This window comes from Falco biarmicus, chromosome 13 (genome assembly GCF_023638135.1).
Source record: "Falco biarmicus isolate bFalBia1 chromosome 13, bFalBia1.pri, whole genome shotgun sequence".
Lineage (NCBI taxonomy): Eukaryota > Metazoa > Chordata > Aves > Falconiformes > Falconidae > Falco > Falco biarmicus.
The window spans coordinates 27,310,608-27,328,187 of NC_079300.1; the positions used below are offsets into that span (position 1 = coordinate 27,310,608).

General features: G+C 47.8%; 2 protein-coding genes across 8 annotated transcripts in view; both read left to right on the forward strand.

The window, feature by feature from the left end:
• The first annotated feature begins 3,198 nt into the window (after positions 1-3,198).
• On the forward strand, positions 3,199-11,361 carry DBR1 (debranching RNA lariats 1). Its single transcript, XM_056358789.1, has 8 exons — positions 3,199-3,430; positions 3,522-3,646; positions 3,747-3,827; positions 5,184-5,269; positions 6,464-6,688; positions 7,559-7,639; positions 9,209-9,354; positions 9,891-11,361. Exons 1-8 carry the CDS (start codon positions 3,234-3,236, stop codon positions 10,567-10,569), a joined length of 1,620 nt encoding a protein of 539 aa, XP_056214764.1. The 5' UTR covers positions 3,199-3,233; the 3' UTR covers positions 10,570-11,361.
• Positions 11,362-13,789: 2,428 nt separating this feature from the next.
• The window catches only part of ARMC8 (armadillo repeat containing 8), an 86,811-nt gene continuing 83,020 nt past the window's right edge, over positions 13,790-17,580 (forward strand). For 2 of the 7 annotated variants that reach the window (XM_056358170.1, XM_056358168.1), the window contains exons 1-2: positions 13,794-14,051; positions 16,251-16,327. In XM_056358170.1, the coding sequence (XP_056214145.1) occupies positions 14,007-14,051; positions 16,251-16,327 (122 nt within the window). In that variant the 5' untranslated portion in view covers positions 13,794-14,006. Of the gene's footprint in view, positions 14,052-16,250; positions 16,328-17,580 lie in introns of all 7 variants that reach the window. The other 5 variants (XM_056358166.1, XM_056358172.1, XR_008825122.1 and 2 more) reach the window with 4 other exon arrangements.

Below are 17,580 nucleotides of genomic sequence, written 5' to 3' on the forward strand. Positions count from 1 at the left end.
TGTGAGGGGGCGGCGGCAGAATGGCGCTGCCCGCGCTGGGGGGGAGGGGAGGGGGAGGGGAAAGGGAGGAGGAGGAGGAGGAGGAGGAGGAGGAGGAGGAGGGAGCGGGGGGGAAGGGAGGGGGAGAAGAACACTCCCCCCCCGCGCGCGTGCACGCGTCGTGCTCCTCCCTCTCCTCACAGCCCCCGTCCCGCCGGGAGGAGCTGCCGGCCCCCCGCCCCAGCGCCCCGGCCGCCCAGCGCCCCGGCCCCTCACCCCCTTGCCCCAGCGCCGCAGTCCCTCGCCGCCGGTTCAGCTGGACGCAGCATCCCCGGACGGTGGTTTTTGTTTTCCCTCAGTCACTCAGTGAGCAACGCGGTTGCTTCATCTCTTGGCCTCAGCGGTTTTTCAGCCTTCTCTGGGCGGGAGGCCGTTAGCAGTGCCCTCCAGCAACCAGCGTGATGCGCGGCTCGGAGAAAAGGTAAAAATTAAGAGGGATAAGAGCCAAAGTGCCCCTGGAAGGGGAGGCAGCTGCCGCGCCTCAGCCGCTAGGCCTGGAGGGCCTGGCACTGGCAGCATGCTTTGCTGCGCTGCACGGTTTTTTTGTAGACACGATACTGGGGGAGGAGGCGGCCAAAGACACCTACACATCGCTGCAGGTAGGCCCTTTGATACTCAGGCCAACCTCATGGAGTCTTTTTCTGAGGGAGTTTTGCTGTGTTGTTAGGTTGCAGCAGCCTCGTCCTTCAGTTGCACACACGCACACTAACCTGCTATCCCCGTGCTGCCTCACGGCTTACAGGGACATCTCGGAACCTCTGCTGGAACACATCACGTCTGCCTCTTGCACCTCTGTTATATCTCCCTCTCCTTCACAAACGTGCTGTCTCCAAGAGCTTCTCCCTTGTGCCTCCTTTTTCAGCCATGCCACCCCTCCCCAAAAATCAGATACAGATGCCTTCCTTTTGCTGTCCATTTTAGTGTCTTTTCAATGTGCTAGAAACCTTTCAGCATCATCTAAGAGCACTAGAAACACTCGATAGGAAAGTCTCCAAGAGCTTCTCTCATTCTGTTCTCAGGGATGAGGGAAGAAACACTGTCATCCACAGCCACTTAGAATGCCTTTCACTTTTCCTTATTTCTCTGGAGAACTGGACTACTTCCATGGCACTAAATCACCATAGTTAGCTCAGGAAAAAAAATATTGCTGGTCAGTGCACACAGGCAACAGCCAAAAGGTCAAATGCCTCCCACCCAAACAACTCACTGACAGGAGCCCGTTTCTTGGGACTCATCCCTTCTTGGCCTCACAGCTCCGTCGCCTGTTGCGCAGGTCAGGATGTGCATTCAGTCACTTCAGAGAAGTGCGGGTCCCCTGCTGTAGGACTGGACATCCAGACACAAGAGAAGCATGAGCACATCAGGGCAAGGGGCTGTGACTGCAAAGCCCAATACATAACCAAATGTGTTAAGTCATGTGGTGGAAGAGCGTTGTGCTTCAGTCACGTTTTTTTAAATGGTCTTGAAGGACTGAACAGAATTACAGTAACAGTTAAGCATTAACTTGCTGCTACTTATCCTGAAAATAGTGACACGGCTGCTGCCCTTTGTGGTCTGATTGCTGTGGAAAGTTCAGAGCAGTTTTACTCAGTGAACACCCAGAGTTAAATTAGGGACATTGAGGTGCATAATGAATAGTGTACAAATCCTAAATAAAATGCTACAACATAAAAATAACTTAAAGATTGACTGTGCAGCAGTTCACTTGGGATAAGTGGCACATGCGGTCTGAGAAATGAGCCTGAGGTAACAAACCCAGGAATTACAGTTACAGTATCAGCTTGCCTTGACTGACTGGGGAGGAATTTGGGTAGGCAGGAAAAGCATCTGCTGGCAGTCTGAGGAAGCCCCCCCAGATAGTGTACCTTGGGTAAGGTGATATCTTCCAGAGACTCACGAACTTTTGCTGTCTTTGACCTGCTCCCTTTCAGAAAGTCTGAGATGTGGCAAATGCGAGGGGCTGCTGTTCTTCGCCAGAGAAGCTGGAAAGCCTTCCCAGGGGATGCGCTGGACTGATCAAGTTCTCACACTACACCCAGGTAAATCTCAGCAAAGTTAGTGCGCTCAGTGCACCTGGGACCACTTCTGAGTGTGCTTTTACTGCAAAGACTTGTGGGGTTTGAAAGCCAGAGGAACTTTCCCCTTCACTTCAGCTGGGCTTGGACAAGAGCCACAAAGGGGACACAGTAACCCAGCGTTGTGAAACTATGAAGTTTATTATTATGAATATTAGAAAACACTCGTATTTTCTTAGTATCAAGAGGCCATTATGTAATGCCTGCTACCACAGCGGAACAGGAATGTCTGCTTGGTTCCGTGATTACAGAGTAAGTAGCAGCAAGTTAATGCCTAACTACGTTCTTGCAATTTTGTTCAATCCAAGACTGTTAACCACCACCACCACCACCCCCCCAAACTGTGGAAAAAGTCTGGAGCAGTTTTATTATGTGACACACAAATACGCGCTACGACCCAATTAACTGCCCTTCAAAATGAGTTAAACAGAGGGAGCCTGGCAGTGAGAGGTGCCCGATTGCTCACCCTGCCTATCATGCCACTGTCCCGGTGAAGTCACTGATGGTTCCTGTCCTTGTGCGTTGGTACGTTACAAGCAGCCAGTGCTTGACTATGCTAAAAATACGCTGGCCTGATGCTGAAGTGGCAGGACAAACGCGCTGCAGGGGTGGCATGGCCGCCGCAAGCCCCACGGCGGCCCGTGTTGGCAGCAGCGCCAGGCGAAGGCCTGCACAGCTGCCCGCTCTGCCCCGCCGCTGTGCTTGCGGGCCGTGCCACGCCACGAGAAGGAAGCAGCGCTTTTGCTATTCCTTCCCCGCAAGGCTGGCAGGTTTCCGCAGCGCAGCGGGGAGCTGAGCAGCGGCTCCCCTCGCCCTTCGCGGCCCCCCGCAGCGGCATCAGCAGCCCCCACAACTCCGCCGTGCGTGAGGCGGCCCCGCCGCGCCCCGGGGGCGCCGTGGCACCCCTCCCGCCCCCGAGCGAGAGGCGCCCGCCCCCACGGCCCCTGGGGAGGGGGACGCAGCGCACCCCCACGCCGGTCCGGCACCGGGCGATCCCCGGCCGCCGCCCGCGGGGCGAGGCGCCGCAGCGGGCCCCGCCGGTTGCGGCGGCGCAGGCGCCGGGCGGGCGGTGACGCGCAAGGCGTGCGCGGCGCCTGCGCGGCTGGCGGAGCGGCGGCGATGAAGGTGGCGGTGGCGGGGTGCTGCCATGGCGCCCTGGATAAGATGTACGAGACGCTGGAGCTGCTGCAGCGGCGGCACAACGTGCGGCCCGACCTGCTGCTTTGCTGCGGCGACTTCCAGGCGGTGCGGAACGAGGCGGACCTGCGCTGCATGGCCGTGCCTGCCAAGTACCGCCACATGCAGACCTTCTACCGGTGAGCGCCGCCCGGCCCGGCCCGGCCCAGCCCCGCCCCGCTCGGCCCCCGGCCCGGCCCGCCCCGCCACCGCGCTGTGGTGTTTCCGCAGGTACTACTCCGGCGAGAAGGCGGCCCCGGTCCTCACCGTGTTCATCGGCGGGAACCACGAGGCGTCCAACCACCTGCAGGAGCTGCCCTACGGCGGGTGGGTGGCGCCCAACATCTACTACCTGGGTAGGGTCTCCGCGCCCCCCCCCTTCCCGCCCCGCCGCCCCCCTCCTCACTCCCCCCCCGGGCGGCCCCGCCGTGACGAGCCGCGCTCCCTCTCCCCCAGGGTACGCGGGCGTGGTGCGGTTCCGCGGCGTGAGGATCGGCGGCATCTCGGGCATCTTCAAGTCTCACGACTACCGGAAAGGTACGGCGGGGCAGAGGGGCGCGGCGGGGGTGTCTGGCTGCCGCCCCTCCCGGCTGGAAGCCCCCTGGGCTCAGCGCGGGGTTCCCGGAGGCGGTAGGTGAGGCGCTCCTGCCGGTGAAGCCGCAGGAAGCAGTGCGCCTTCGGAATGTTGTTGGAACAGCCCTGGTTGTTCCATGGCAGCGCAGTGCGAGGCTTTGGTTTTCCTTGTGTGAATCAGTCAGTGTATAAACGTGATGTTGTACAAATGTACGCTGTCCTGAGCTGAGGCTTGGTGTCGCTCGGTGTCAGCGTATGTACTTCCTTCTTCTTCCTTGAAAGGGCCTCCATCAGCGGACAGAAGTCGTGTCACAGATGATAGCTGGTGTCAGCAAACAGAAGACAGTCTTTCTGATCTCCTCAGCACATGAAATAGCAGCCCCTTACTTGTGACTACTGTGCAGTAATATTACCTTCAGTAACATACTGCTTCAGAGAAGCTTTGCAGATGGCTTTCAAGCTGCAAAGCACAGAACTAGTTTTCTGGAACACCGAATTCTGTCTAATACCTATCAATGCTAATTAAATTAAATTTGTTGCTATTGAGCATACAGTTTGTGTGCCTGAATACAAATATGTGGAAGATGAGACCTTTTTGACAGTAACGCTAACTACTAAAAAAGTAACTTTTCTCTTCATTCTTAAGAGCGTGTAGGGGCATTCGGATTTCTTGTCCCAAGGCAAAGTTGGAGACTACATCCCTTGTTCCTACTATGTTCATGCCCAGCTTTTGCATTCTGCTGTCTGCCTTACATTCTTTAGCTGTGCCAGCATGTTTACATGTGTAGCCATGACATTAGTTGATACACATGTTTCATGGCTATGCAGTGAACAGCTCTCTATACATGTGATTGCACATTGCTCTGCAGTGTAACTGTGGAGGTACGGGGTGTGGAGAAGTAAGGAGGGGCGTTACCACACCAGAGAGATTCAAAACTTCATTCCAGAATTACACACATAAATCTTTCTGCCAAAAGTTACTTATTTCAGACAGGTTCTGAGTTTTAAGTATTGGAGTCAAATTCCTGTTTTTTGTTTCCACCACAATTATGGAATTCTCTATATTTATGACAATAAGACACAGAATGGAAGAAAGGATCACAGCTGTAGACATGTTTTTACAAAGTATTTGCCTTGCACGTACGTTAGGAGCCTGTTGGTGTAAGCCTCATGCAAAGCAAATACAGTATCTCCTTTGATTATTGGCAGCCTTTTATTTGGGATTGCTCTAGGTGTCTATATGGCCCCAAGAAGCTGTGTTAAGAGGGAACTATTGATTCAGGTGACTACTCACTATTTTTTTTTTTTTCAATGTTTCAGGCCACTTTGAGTGTCCTCCATACAACCAGCAAACAATTAGAAGCGCTTACCACGTGAGGAATATTGAAGTCTTCAAACTCAAGCAGGTTAGTGAGAAGTCCATTTTTTTAAACAATGGTAAATAGTTTTGATTAATTTGGAAGTAAGATGTTAAAGCTATTCTGAATACATACGCTATTGGATAGCAGATCTTACAACAACTCCCAATTTATCTGGACAGGCCATTTTATGCTTTGCGTAGCAGTGCATGTTTGATCTGAATCAGGCACAGGAAGGAGTAGGGTTTTTAATTGCATAAAATTCACAGAATGGAAAGTACTCCAGCTATACACCTCAGTTCCAGCTTTATGTTAGCTTTAGGAAGATGGATGCTACCTTGTCTAACATGCAAACTGGTTAGTACAAAGTTAAGTAATCAAAATTGAATCAGCTGAATAAGTTGATCCCAAATTCCTGTGGGTGAAGTATTGTTGATTCCAGGGTGAGAAACTCAAAGGACAGATTAGCTTTATTTTTGAGCTGTTGCCTACTCCCTGCTTTGTCACAAGGGCTACTCCATTTTGCTGAGGTTGTAGTATAAATACATGTATTTATAAGCATCTTGTGAATGATTATCCAGGTTGCAGTTGCACCCTTAAGTGTTCAGTAGATACAGGGATGCTGCACATAGGCCAAGGGTTTGCTGTCATTGTAAACAGTTTGATGCATTTCACTGTAAGTTTCTTGCTAGTTGGACTTGGGTTTCATCTAGAAGTGTGTTCTGATACAGCTGAAGGAGATAGGTTGAATATTGAACCAAGACATGCTTCAGACATTGATTAGACTTCTGAGGGGTGCTTGCTTTGAGGAGGAATTATCGTGCTTAGACATTTTCCCTTTTAAACAAAGCTCTTAGAAGTTTCATGAGGAAGAAGATGCCTCTAATTGTGGCTAGAGCACTTGCTCTATAGCTGTAATTTTTAAGAGTCTTCTTCTGAGTGCCTGACACTTAGTGTGACGGTGTGATCTCTTATAAGGCAGTGTACATAAACACAGCTGACTGTCCCAAGGAAGTGTAATATAACCCATGGAGACTAGAGTCCCTTGGGAACTTCAAAGGTTGCCTGAAAGATGGGGCTCACTGGTGTACTCACTTGCTTTGAAAGTCAGAGTGTTGGTCACAGCTGACTCTGTACTGATGTGAGGTAGAACGTTACACATGTTCCCTCTTGTGCTGTGTAATTTTGAAACTTCTTTATCATCTCTGTTTTATTTATACCGTCTGCATTTTGGCTTGACAGTTAAAGCGTCCCATTGATATATTTATGTCACATGACTGGCCAAGGAGCATATATCACTATGGAAACAAGAAACAGCTTCTTAAAATGAAATCCTTCTTCCGTCAAGAAGTGGAAAGCAACACATTAGGAAGCCCTGCTGCTTCAGAGCTTCTGCAGCATCTGAAACCCACCTACTGGTTCTCAGCACATCTTCATGTTAAATTTGCAGCTTTCATGCAACACCAGGTAAAGGGGAAAAAAATAATCAAGAACGTATATGTCCCAAGCACATTTTAGAATTTCAGTGTAGGTAATCATGTCCAGAAAAGCAACTTCTTAGTGTTTTTGCTCAGCTATTAAAACTCAGCTTAAGCTGCAAAACATTAAGTGGTGTTAAGCCTGCTAGCTTATGTAAGTTAATGAGATGCTATAAATCAGTGGTGTACCTATCTAATCTTCTTCAGAGACAATGTGAAATAGCTGACATTATTGCACTTTGAAACTTCTTAATTTAAGGTTACAGACAGGCACCCTCTTTTCTGACTTTATTAGGGAAGGAGACAGATTCCAAACAAGGTGATGGAGGAGTGACTGAAAAGAAGATAGTTGTTGACTGGGGTTGGGAGGGGATGCTTGTAGAAAGGCTTGGTAGGTGAAGTTGTCTGGTGGCCTGGATAAAGCCAAAAACCATCCCCTGTAGATTGAAACTTCTCTTGGTTTGAGTTATTCCTGAAAGTGCTGTGATGTGCTATTCCTATTTGTGAGTTATTTAGCTGTAAAAATGTAACTCTAGACTTTCTAGGCTCAACAAGTCTGTTTCCGATTATGTTACTGTCTTTTGGCTTCAAGGCCCGGTGTGCTTAGCTGCCTTGGTTAAGGATGAAGAGTGGCTCTCGCTTTATCTTCCTGTCATCTGCATCCAGCTTCCTGTTAGACTTCCAGTGAAGTCTGTCTTTCTCTTTGTCCCTCCATTGCTTTCTTATAATGGTGTGCTGATTTTCTATTTCAGAAAGTTTCTCTGTTTGTTACACTTTTACGTCTCTCTATATAACTTGTTTAGAATAGTCAGATTTTATAGAAATGCTAATGACTCTGTTAACACCCTTTGTTTCCTAGACAAACTCCAAAGAAGAGCTACCGAAAGCAACAAAGTTTCTGGCTCTGGATAAATGCCTGCCGCACAGAGACTTTCTGCAGGTGATGACTGTGTGCAGTTGGTTTTCACTTTAAGTACTTCACTTGTCTGGACTGCTCAGTGCTGTGCTTATGTATAAGCTGAAGAATAGCTCTTAGAAATGGAGGAACTGGAAAAAATTAGGAATGGTGCATGTGTGGAATGTTCTTGGTATAATCTTGTCTTGAAATAAGCAGACCTTGTGTCCTCTCGTGCAGGCGCAGTGTTTGCTTATTCTTACCATTTTCTTCCACCTTAGAACAAGTACTTGACTTAATTGGAGGAATAGCTTTACTTTAACCTGAATTGAATCTCCTCTTGTGTTTTTTTTGTCAAATGTCAAACCTAAGAAGAAAGCCCATCCTGAGGCTCTTCTTTCTGGGTTTTAATTTGGGTCAGCTAGGGCCTCGGTTTTCAGGTCTGGGTTCATGGATTCAGGCAGGATTGAGGCCTAAGTCGAGTACTGTAATTTCCTTTCAATATTGTGAATTCCAGCAGAAATTGGTATGACTTCCTAGGCGAACGGCTCTGCTTCTTTTTGTTTGGTGCATATCTTGGCTAGGAAGGGCAAGGGACAAGCAGAAGGTCTAGGCTGTGGGAACTCTCAGTGTGAGCGCCAAACTGATTTGCCAGCATCTAAACAATGTTTGTGTCTGTGGCGTATGTGTGCTGCCTGGGGTGCCATCTGTAAACCCTCAAATGGGTGACTCTCAAATGCTTTGCTGTGAGAGGGAGCTGCTGGCAGCATGCTCTTCAAATGCTGTCAAGTGTTTTAGTAGTCTTACTTTAAAGTAGCTTTTATTTGTCACCTTAAGGGGAGGATGGTTCATTATGGTGGGATCCGTTTGCCCTAGTAGCTACCTTTGAAGATGGGAGAGAGTATGAGGATGGGCTTTTGCTATGCGAAGTTACACTGGGTTGCCTGGCTTAAAACCCTGTAGAAAACTGATTTGGAGTAGTACTACCTCCAGCAGCATGATGATCCACCGGTGTGTAGCTTTGGTTTAAAGGGGGGAGAGGAAGAAACTCTTTAAAACTACCTTAAAAGGTTGAATTGCTTTATGAATTATTTAAAATCAGAGCCTGATGGGTGCAGTTTGGTAAATCCAAATGGTTTGATGTGGGTTAGTGTCACTGAAGACAAAGTGATTGGGATTGCAATTTGTCAGTTGTTGAAACAGTTGAAAACATCTCATGTTATTTTCATTGCTGTGTTAAGAATGCATGTTTATACAGCTGAAAAACTGTTGCTATCAATTCTTGATACGTATCCACTTAGAAGTCAGCATGAATTTAAGACTAAGTAAATGCTGTTTTTTAAGTTGCTGGTGTTTTGGTTTTTATCTGCTGTAAGCTAAAATGCAGAAATGCCTTTTTTACTATTGTTGATTATCCTTTCTTAGTCTCTCATTACTATAAACTTCTATGTAGGGCTAACTTGAGAGGACTCATTTCATTGAGACCGCTAACTTGGTGTACTTGAAACTTAATTAAAGCTCTATGCCATGAAAGTAGCACTTGAAATTTTTAATCAGTTTCTGGTGTCAAGAGAAATAACTCACCACATCTGTTTTCTGTGTTCTTGTAAACAGATAATAGATGTAGAACATGATCCGAATGCAGGTGACTCCCTGGAGTATGACGCTGAGTGGATTGCAGTCCTCAAGGCCACCAACAGCCTTGTTAATGTGACTCAGAGCTCATGGAATATGCCTGAAAAGAACGGCCTCCATGCAAAGTAAGTCGCATGTAAAAGTAGGAAGTGTGATTTTTGCTGAACTGGAAGTAAACTTTACCTTAGAGTTGTGTTTCTCGGTTCTGCAGCCTATAATGCCCCATAGGACTTGCTAAATGCCTTGGAAAACAAAGGGGGTGTTTGCAAGAGCTATACTTCAGTGCATACAACTTCTTTGGTGCTCTACATGGGCAGCTAGTTTTGTTTGCAAACTTAGATACCACCATTTGAGGGGCAAATAATACACAGTGACCAATCATCTTGCTAGTTATGCTGTGAGACTGGAAATCAGGCTGGGTTATGGGGGGGTGAGTGTTTATCAGGTTGGTTGACATAGTACACAAATCTCCCCACAAATTGGTGGGGAGATGGGAATCTCAGTATTGACTGAAGTACTTTCCTGAAAAAAATAATTTGAGAAATTAGGTGTCTGTTGTAAGATTAGTTTATTATCCTTCTTCAAAAATTTCTCTTTGCAGTGGGAACAGGGAATACCTTTTGACTAGCCGCACTTGTTTAACCTTTATATGCTTGTTTAGGTGGGATTACAGCGTGACGGAAGAAGCTATCAAAGAGGTGTTAGAAGAGGTGAATCATAACCTCAAAATTCCTTGTAACTTCACGTTGACAGCTGCTTGTTATGATCCCAGCAAGCCCCAAAAACATGTGGAACCAGTTCATACCATCAATCCGCAGACCACTGAGTTTTGTGCCCAGTTTGGCCTCACTGACATCAATGACAGGATCCAGCAAGCTAAAGAAGAGGGCTCAGTACGAGGTGAATATGAGGAGGAGGAGGAGGAAGAAGAGATGGACAGTACTGGGTCAGCAGAAGAACCCAGTGAATATAATACAGATAATTCTGGACTTTCATCCATTAATCCAGACGAAATAATGCTGGATGAAGAAGGTGGTGACGAAGACTTGAGTACATGTTCTGTAGATCCTTCCCCTGATCATCCTCCTGACTTCTCTGCAAGTTTTTCTGACATCCGGATCATGCCAGATTCCATGGTGGTATCATCTGATGACGCTATGGACTCCACAAGTGAGGAACTGGAGAAGTCCAGTGTGAGTAAGCAGGTGGAAGAGAAGAGCTTGAATGAGAGATCATTAAAGCGCATTGGTGGTAATGAAAATGGGAACAGTGGCGTTAAAAAAATTAAGAGAAGGAATCAAGCTATCTATGCTGCAGAGGATGAAGATAAAACAGAATAATGCTTCGTACAATGTATAACTAAGTTCTCTCTCTACCTTTTTGTGGGAAGGTGGTGAGAACTGTGATGCACTACTTGTGCTTTTAATGTTACTTGATCTTATTCATGTTACTTTCTTAAGCTGACGAGGCTGTATGTACCTCTCACAAGGAAGAAGAATTATCTGGATTAAACATCTAAGTCAGAAGCAGACTTTTCCAACAAAGTACTTTTGTCAAAAGGGTTTAACGCTCATGTATCGGTGGATTTTGCTTCAGTTCTTGGTTATTAATGTATACTGTGTACCTTCAGATGTACTGCTATACAAGATTCATCGTGCTTGTTTAACAAGAGAAGAACTTGTAGACTGTAACTCAAGTCAAAGTGAGAGGTTGTCTGACTTGTAAGACTGAATGATTTGATTTTATTGCTTTTGTCTTGTTTTATACTGAACTTTTAATACTAAGTAGCATATGCAATAACTCTATGAACTAAATTTGAAAACAGAAATCCCATGCTAACAAAATAGCAATAGAAGAGTGAACATTTTTGTTTCTGGTGATGCTCATGCTGTAGAAAAGCTTTGTGGTCATAAACAAAACAATGTGTATTGTCCAGTATTGGCTTTTAATTACAGTTTTGATAGGCAATCGTCTCTTAATTTGACGCATGACAGTTTTATGGGGACCATGGAAGAGTGCACCTCTGTTCTTAAAACCTCAATTGTGTGTCACTTCTTAGAACTTGAGAACAATGTCTTAAAATTAAAATGCAAGTTATTTAGGATGAACAAGCTTTCTAAATGCAGACATCATCACTGTCTCAATTCTTACTAATTAAGTCTGTGGTATTTTCATATATGGTGGTTGATGTTTATAAGTTTCTGGAGATAATAATGCCTGCCATTCTCATTAGCCTAAGTTTTCACCTGTCATTTCTTTTCAGTAGCGTGTAACTTGCTGAATTCTTACAACTGGATTTGGAGTCTTCCAAAGTACCTTCATAAACTTCAGCTGAGGACGAAGAGGAGCTGCCAGAAGAGAGACCCTCTTGGAAGCTGGAAGTTCTCTTTTTATTGTTCTAGTTTGCCCTGAAGTATTAGCAAACAAATTACACTCCTTTGGCCTAAAAGGCTGTGAGGATAACAGAACTAGCTGGATTCATGAAAATGAGAATGTTTTCAAGCGTATGTCAGACTCATTAGTCTTCCTGTCAAATTCTACTGGTGTTCTGTGCTGAGCTCTTGGAGTCCAGATGGAGCGGGACTCCGTGACAGTGCCACCCTTGAGAGCAGAAGTAGCTCCTGTGTGGTTTTAATCCTCTAAAGCACAGGCACAGCGGAGGATGAAGCATCCAGACAGGAAGAGGGAACTGGACAGGGAGCAGTCAGTGAAATGGAGTTGTGAGTGTGAGTTATGTTGCAGGGAAATGCTTTAAGGTCAAGACTTCTGTTTAAAATCACTCCCGCAATCTGGGATTCATCTTAGTTCCTCTCCTGTCAGCAGTTCACTATGAAAACTAAATGCGTGTAAGTATTCAACAGGCTAGAAAATGGCAAAAGTAATGCTCTCAGCAGTTTAACAGCTTTATACTGGTGGGATGGTGCCATTAACATCCTGGGTTTTTTTCCAGAGGATGCTATCTTGTTTGTGAAATGATTAGTTGGGCCCTGTTAATACTACTGTCTCTCTGTGCCTGCTCATCTGTCAGAACAGCCACCGAAGGGAACCTTGTGATGAAAAGCTGGAAGTGTTCGGTGTAACCCTCAGGTTATCTAAAGTAGCTGTGAACTGTCAACTAGATTACTGAAGATAATTGAGTGTCTTTAAGGGTCCTGGGTCTGCAGTGCTAATTTCTCATGATCTGAAGACTATAATGGAAATAAAGTATTTTAAGTATAAATTGTGTTATGAATTTGAAAACTCTCCCAAGAAACCTGAGCCTGGTGTTTGGCTGTCACGTTCTCCATCACCCGGAGTAGAAGATACTGAGTTACATGTAATAGACTTCTCAGTCTGATTTCATGATTTTAAAGCAAATTGTTCTGTTGTATGTTGTCCCTCCTCCCTCCCTGTCTGATAAATGCGGTTTAGCTTTCTAGAAAGCAGATTTTGACAAGATAGAATGCTGATTTTGTTGTTTTGTTTTTATCTTTAAAGTTCAGCATCCATTCAGTAAATACTGAATACTAGTAAATACTAGTAACAGAATTTTTTGGAGTATGAATCATGCCTGATCTATCTAGTTACTGTGCCTTTTCTTCCAGTGGTTCACACCCTCCACAGTTTGAAGTGTCCTGTACTGTGCACTCGTCCATTACAGATTTTCCCTGTCAGCCAGATCCACTGCTGCATGTAGAATTCAATTGAAGCGCTGAACTTGGAAGCTTCTCCAGTAAAGACCAAGTATGCCAAAAAGTACGTAAAATAGAGGGAAGGCTGACTAAGTTTAATCAGCTTTTAAGACCCTGAGTCTTCAGTCCTCGAAGAAGCTTTATAGAGTCTTTTTGAAAACTTCCAACTTCCTAAATTTTGGTGAGAAACATACGGAAATATGTATCCCTGCCAGACCCTTTATCAGATTTTTCAGTACATGTGACTTGCACTTGGTGTAAAAATGTTTTTGCTGTCACCTATAAAGTACTTGACAAAAGCGTTCACTTGTTTCATTCCAGGCCAGACCATACGTATTTTGTTCAACCCATGTTACTAATCTATTTGGAGAAAAAAAGAGATTTAGCTTTCTTTCATAGGGGGAGTATTTTTTAAAAATTAAAGGTATTGACGTCAACTTGTGACAGCTCCCCAGGTATGTTGCACTGTGCTCCCACGTCCGGCGGCCCCGCCACCTTCCTTGTGGGCCGGGTGAAGCCGCCATGAGACTGCAGGACCCCACGCAGCTGGGGGTCGCGGCGGAGGGTCCCGCCGAGCCGCACGCTGCCCCCGGCCCCTCGGGTGAGGCAGCCGCAGCTGACCGGGGCCGCCAGCAGCGAGGGGCTCGCGTGCGGCGGGGCCGCGGTCACACGTCGCGTACGGAACCGGGGCTCGGGCGGCCCGGCCCAGCCCGGCGCGCGGGGGAGCTGGGGGACACGGCAGGGCTGGGGCGCCCCGCCCCCCCACGCCGAAGCACCGTTTCCCGCCGCAGAGGGAGCGCGCGGGGCAGGCACGCGGCACCCGGCCGGCGCGGTCGCATGCGCGAGAGAGCCCCCTCCCCCCCCGGCACCCCCCCCGGCCGCTGTGGCGGGGCGGGCGGCGCGCACGCGCGCGGGCGGCGGGCTGGCGGGAGGTAGCGGCGTTTCGGCGTCGGCCGATTCGCTGGGTGCGAGGCCGCCCCCGCCCCCCCCCCGCCCGGCGGCGCTGCGCTCCGCGATGAGGCCGTGCCCGCCGGCGGCGGCAGCAGCGGCGCGCGCGCGAGCGTGAGGGCGCCGCCGCCGGAGCTGGTGCTGCTGCGTCCGCCAAGATGGCGTGCGTGCTGGAGGCGCCGCTCCGCATGAGCGTCCTCTCGGTGAGTGCCGCGGCCCCTGCGCCGCCGCCGCCCCTTAGCGCGGCCGCCGGGGGGGGCGCCCGCCTGCCGCTGGGCTCGGCCTGACCTTGGCCGTGGCGGGGGCCGGGCCGCGGGCTGTGCGGGGCCGGGCGGGGGGGGCTCCCGGCACCTGCCGGGCCCCTTTTGTATGTTGGCGGGGGGGCCGGGGCCGGGAGCGGGCCTGGCGGGCCGCGGCGGTGACATGGGCGTCGGTAGGGCGCTCGCTGCCTTTTGCCCCCCCCCCCCCCCGCCCCCCTCCCCGCCGCAACAACTTCTTCCCAGCGGGAGTTTCTCTTCAGAACAGCGTTCCCCCCTCCTCTGAGGAGCCCGTCCCCGTTTTTATGGGAGGCGCGGGCTCTTCTGGATGTATTTTTACCTCATGACACGGCCCGGGCCGTGGCGCTGCCCCGCCGCGAGCGCTCCTGGCCCCGCCGGCCCTCGCGCTCCGCGGCAGGCGGGCTCGGGGCTGCCGCGCGCCGGGTCCGCAGCGGCCGAGCGGGTCCGCCCGCGGCGGGGGCGGGGGCCGGGGCCGCTCGGTAGCCAAACGCCGGTTTTCTCATCGTAGCGCTGGGCGATCTCACGACACGGCCTTATTGGCTTGTGCTGCAGGGAGGCGGCCGATGTGTTTGTTGCATCTGTGGGCAGGGCTGGTGCGGCGGAAGGGGGTCTGACAACTGCTACTAGTTCCCTTTCCTGGGGGAAAGCTGGGAGTAAGTGGAGCAGCCGGAGCTGGTTGCCCAGTCCTGCTGCTCATCAGTCGTGCGCTGGGAGTAACAATGCGAAAGCTAGAGCGTGGATACTGCTTAAGAGAGCCGAGGGCCGGGGCTTTTTCCTTTTTTCCCTTTCGGTTCCTTACTAGGTAGGAGAGCTGTGAAACTGATGATGTCGATAAATTCTTTATTTTTGGGGACTACCTGAAAAACTTGTTTGCCTGGGTATGAATGCCCTTCTTCTGCATACTGCAAACCTAGCAGCTGATAGGGTGAAAGTCAGAATGTTTTAGAAACAGAAAGCATCGCGATCTCTGAAGTCCAGAAGACTTACGCATGTAAATAGGCCAGGTAGATTAAAGTCTTCTGCTGTTCTCAAAAATACTGTCTTTCATTACATGGTGGAAGTTTATCTGTAGAATTTATTTGGCGTAATTCAGTAGTATTCTTGGAGACAAAGGAGTCTTGCTGCCTCTAGATTGTCTCTCAGAGTTATGTGCGACCACGAGCAAGAATCTGCTGGCGCTTCTGACACCTGGGTGGGGAAGTGGGAGCACATTCAGCCCAAGAGTAGGTATTTACAAAAGCAAGGAAGAGTTTTCAGTTCCCTTATAGCTTCTTTCAGGGAAAACTCATAAGGAAAAAATGGGAAAAGCCTAATAAAAAGTTGAGCTGGCAAAAAGAAGAAGTGAAATAATGGGAATGCACCCTGGCACATGTTTGTGAGAACCTGGAGGGAAAATTCCCTTCCCCTTTCCCACCCTTGTTTTTTGGAACGCTTGCCATCTCCAACTTTGAATCTTCTCAAAGGGAATAACAAATCATTAGGGTATAAACGTTTAGCTTACAAGCATGGTCCTGTTGCAGAGAAAAGAGTTCACTTTGTTTTATAAAGTAGCTATGGGAATGTTATGGAGAATATTGTATTGCTGTCCCTGTTGAAGTTTTGTGGGATGTATACAGAAGGACAATCTCTGAAATGTGTAGGTATGTTATGGTAAAGCTACAGAAAAATGTCTTGATACAAGCTTCCTTATTTTTGGGAGCTTGTTTTTGGGTATGCTTCTTCAGTAACACTAACTGCTCTTATAAACTACTTCTTTCGGGAATTCGTGCTTTTTCTATATAGTAATTAAACATAATAAAACTGGAATTTAAGGCAGTGCCAATAACTGAAGTAGACGCCTTTTGTGTGCCCTGTTCATAAACATCACTCTGTTAACTCGCTTTGACTCATAACATGTTATCTACATTAAATACATCATTTTTTTTAAATCACACTTGAACAGGGTTGTTTGCGTGGATGTTGTCCAGCAGTAACATACTGCACATCTAAATATGATTCTGTGGTTTTGCTGCTATATTGTCCAATAGGTTTTGTAGACTTGCTGCTGCGTTAGCCATTCCTTTTTGTCTGCCATTATAGGAATTGATATAAACTATTACAATTTTTTTTTTCTTCTCTCTGCAGGAGGTAACAGCTAGTAGCCGCCACTATGTCGATAGATTATTTGACCTTGATCCTCAGAAAGTCCTGCAAGGTGTCATGTAAGTCATCTGAAACACACTTGAGCTGTTGGTTTTACATAGGCTAGGTTTACTTCAGTTCCACTGGAGTTGTATGTCAAGAGCAAGAAGCTCTTCCTATCTTTTTTTAAGAAGTCTTGTTGGAAAATTTTTGTGCAAACATGATAGTATTGTTTTAGCAGACTGTCGCTCTGTGGTGCATAGGGTTCATAATGCAGCCTCCCAGTTGCCAGGAATGAGGTTAAATGTTCTGTGAACATGCAAAACTATTTTTTTTTTTTTTTTTTTTTTACATTTCTTCCTTTTGGCCGCTTTTTCTCCTTTTCCAGGTCTGTTGAGACTTTTTTTTTTATTCCACTGCCAAGTCAGCGTACTTGCCTCTTTCCCCTGTTGCTGTGCCTGGGTGTTGGCTTTTTTTTTTTTTTTTTTAATGTGTGGCTTCTTTCTCTCTGATGGGAACTGCAAGCTCAAAGAAAACGCCAGTGATGGGGGTAATGACTGAAAGAGTGAGTAGAAGACTTGCCCTGCTGAATAGGTAGTAAAACTGGTGCAAAAATCTGATTGCTTTCTTGCTGTCCTTGGGCTATAAGCTTTCCATTATATCCAGACAGCAATGTAGCAAACAAGGCCTGGCCCAGGACTGACTTTTGGTGGTGAAACCAGACCTTTTCAGGCTTACCAGTAACTTGCTGGCTGTGGCTGTCTAGCAGAACACTGGAAGACATCGAAGGACAAAGTGGATCAAAAAGCCAAGAAAGTTGGTTGTGTTGCTTAGGACAGTCTGAGGTGTTTTCCAGTAACAGATGAAAAAAATAATTCCGGAAGGTGTTCCAGGGGCAATGTATCAGAATTGGTGTCCCTTTGAAATACATGAAGAACACAGCACACATAAAACTGTCCTGGAAACATTATTGGTTTTAACCCCTTAACCTGTATAAAAATTTCTGTATAAAAATTTGAATAAGAACTTCACCACTGTAACTACATCCAGGTTCTTCACTCTTCCCTATAGGAGAGTCTGATTTTGCTTCCACCTCTTGGCTGCCTTAGTCCTCTGATCGTGAGGGCTGGTGTGATGGTCCCAGATGTGTCTCGTCCCACATCCAAGTGGGTTGACTGAGCCCCTCTTTTCTCCTTAGCAGATGCCCTGAGTGGTGCTCTCTCCTGGCTCTTTTTTCGAAGGGCTAGAACCCACAGCCCTGGGTAATCCCTACCTTTTGAGGTGTTATTTGTATCTTTTGAAGTGTAACTGATTTCCCAGAAACAGAAGTTTT

What these genes read in the sequence shown, in the direction of transcription:
- DBR1 (XM_056358789.1), top strand. Translation starts at nt 3,234, where the DNA reads ATGAAGGTGGCGGTGGCGGGGTGCTGCCATGGCGCCCTGGATAAGATG. An exon ending in GTCTCACGACTACCGGAAAG is followed by an intron (nt 3,828 to 5,183) that starts GTACGGCGGGGC and finishes TCAATGTTTCAG; the next exon opens with GCCACTTTGAGTGTCCTCCA. An exon ending in AAGTCTTCAAACTCAAGCAG is followed by an intron (nt 5,270 to 6,463) that starts GTTAGTGAGAAG and finishes TTGGCTTGACAG; the next exon opens with TTAAAGCGTCCCATTGATAT.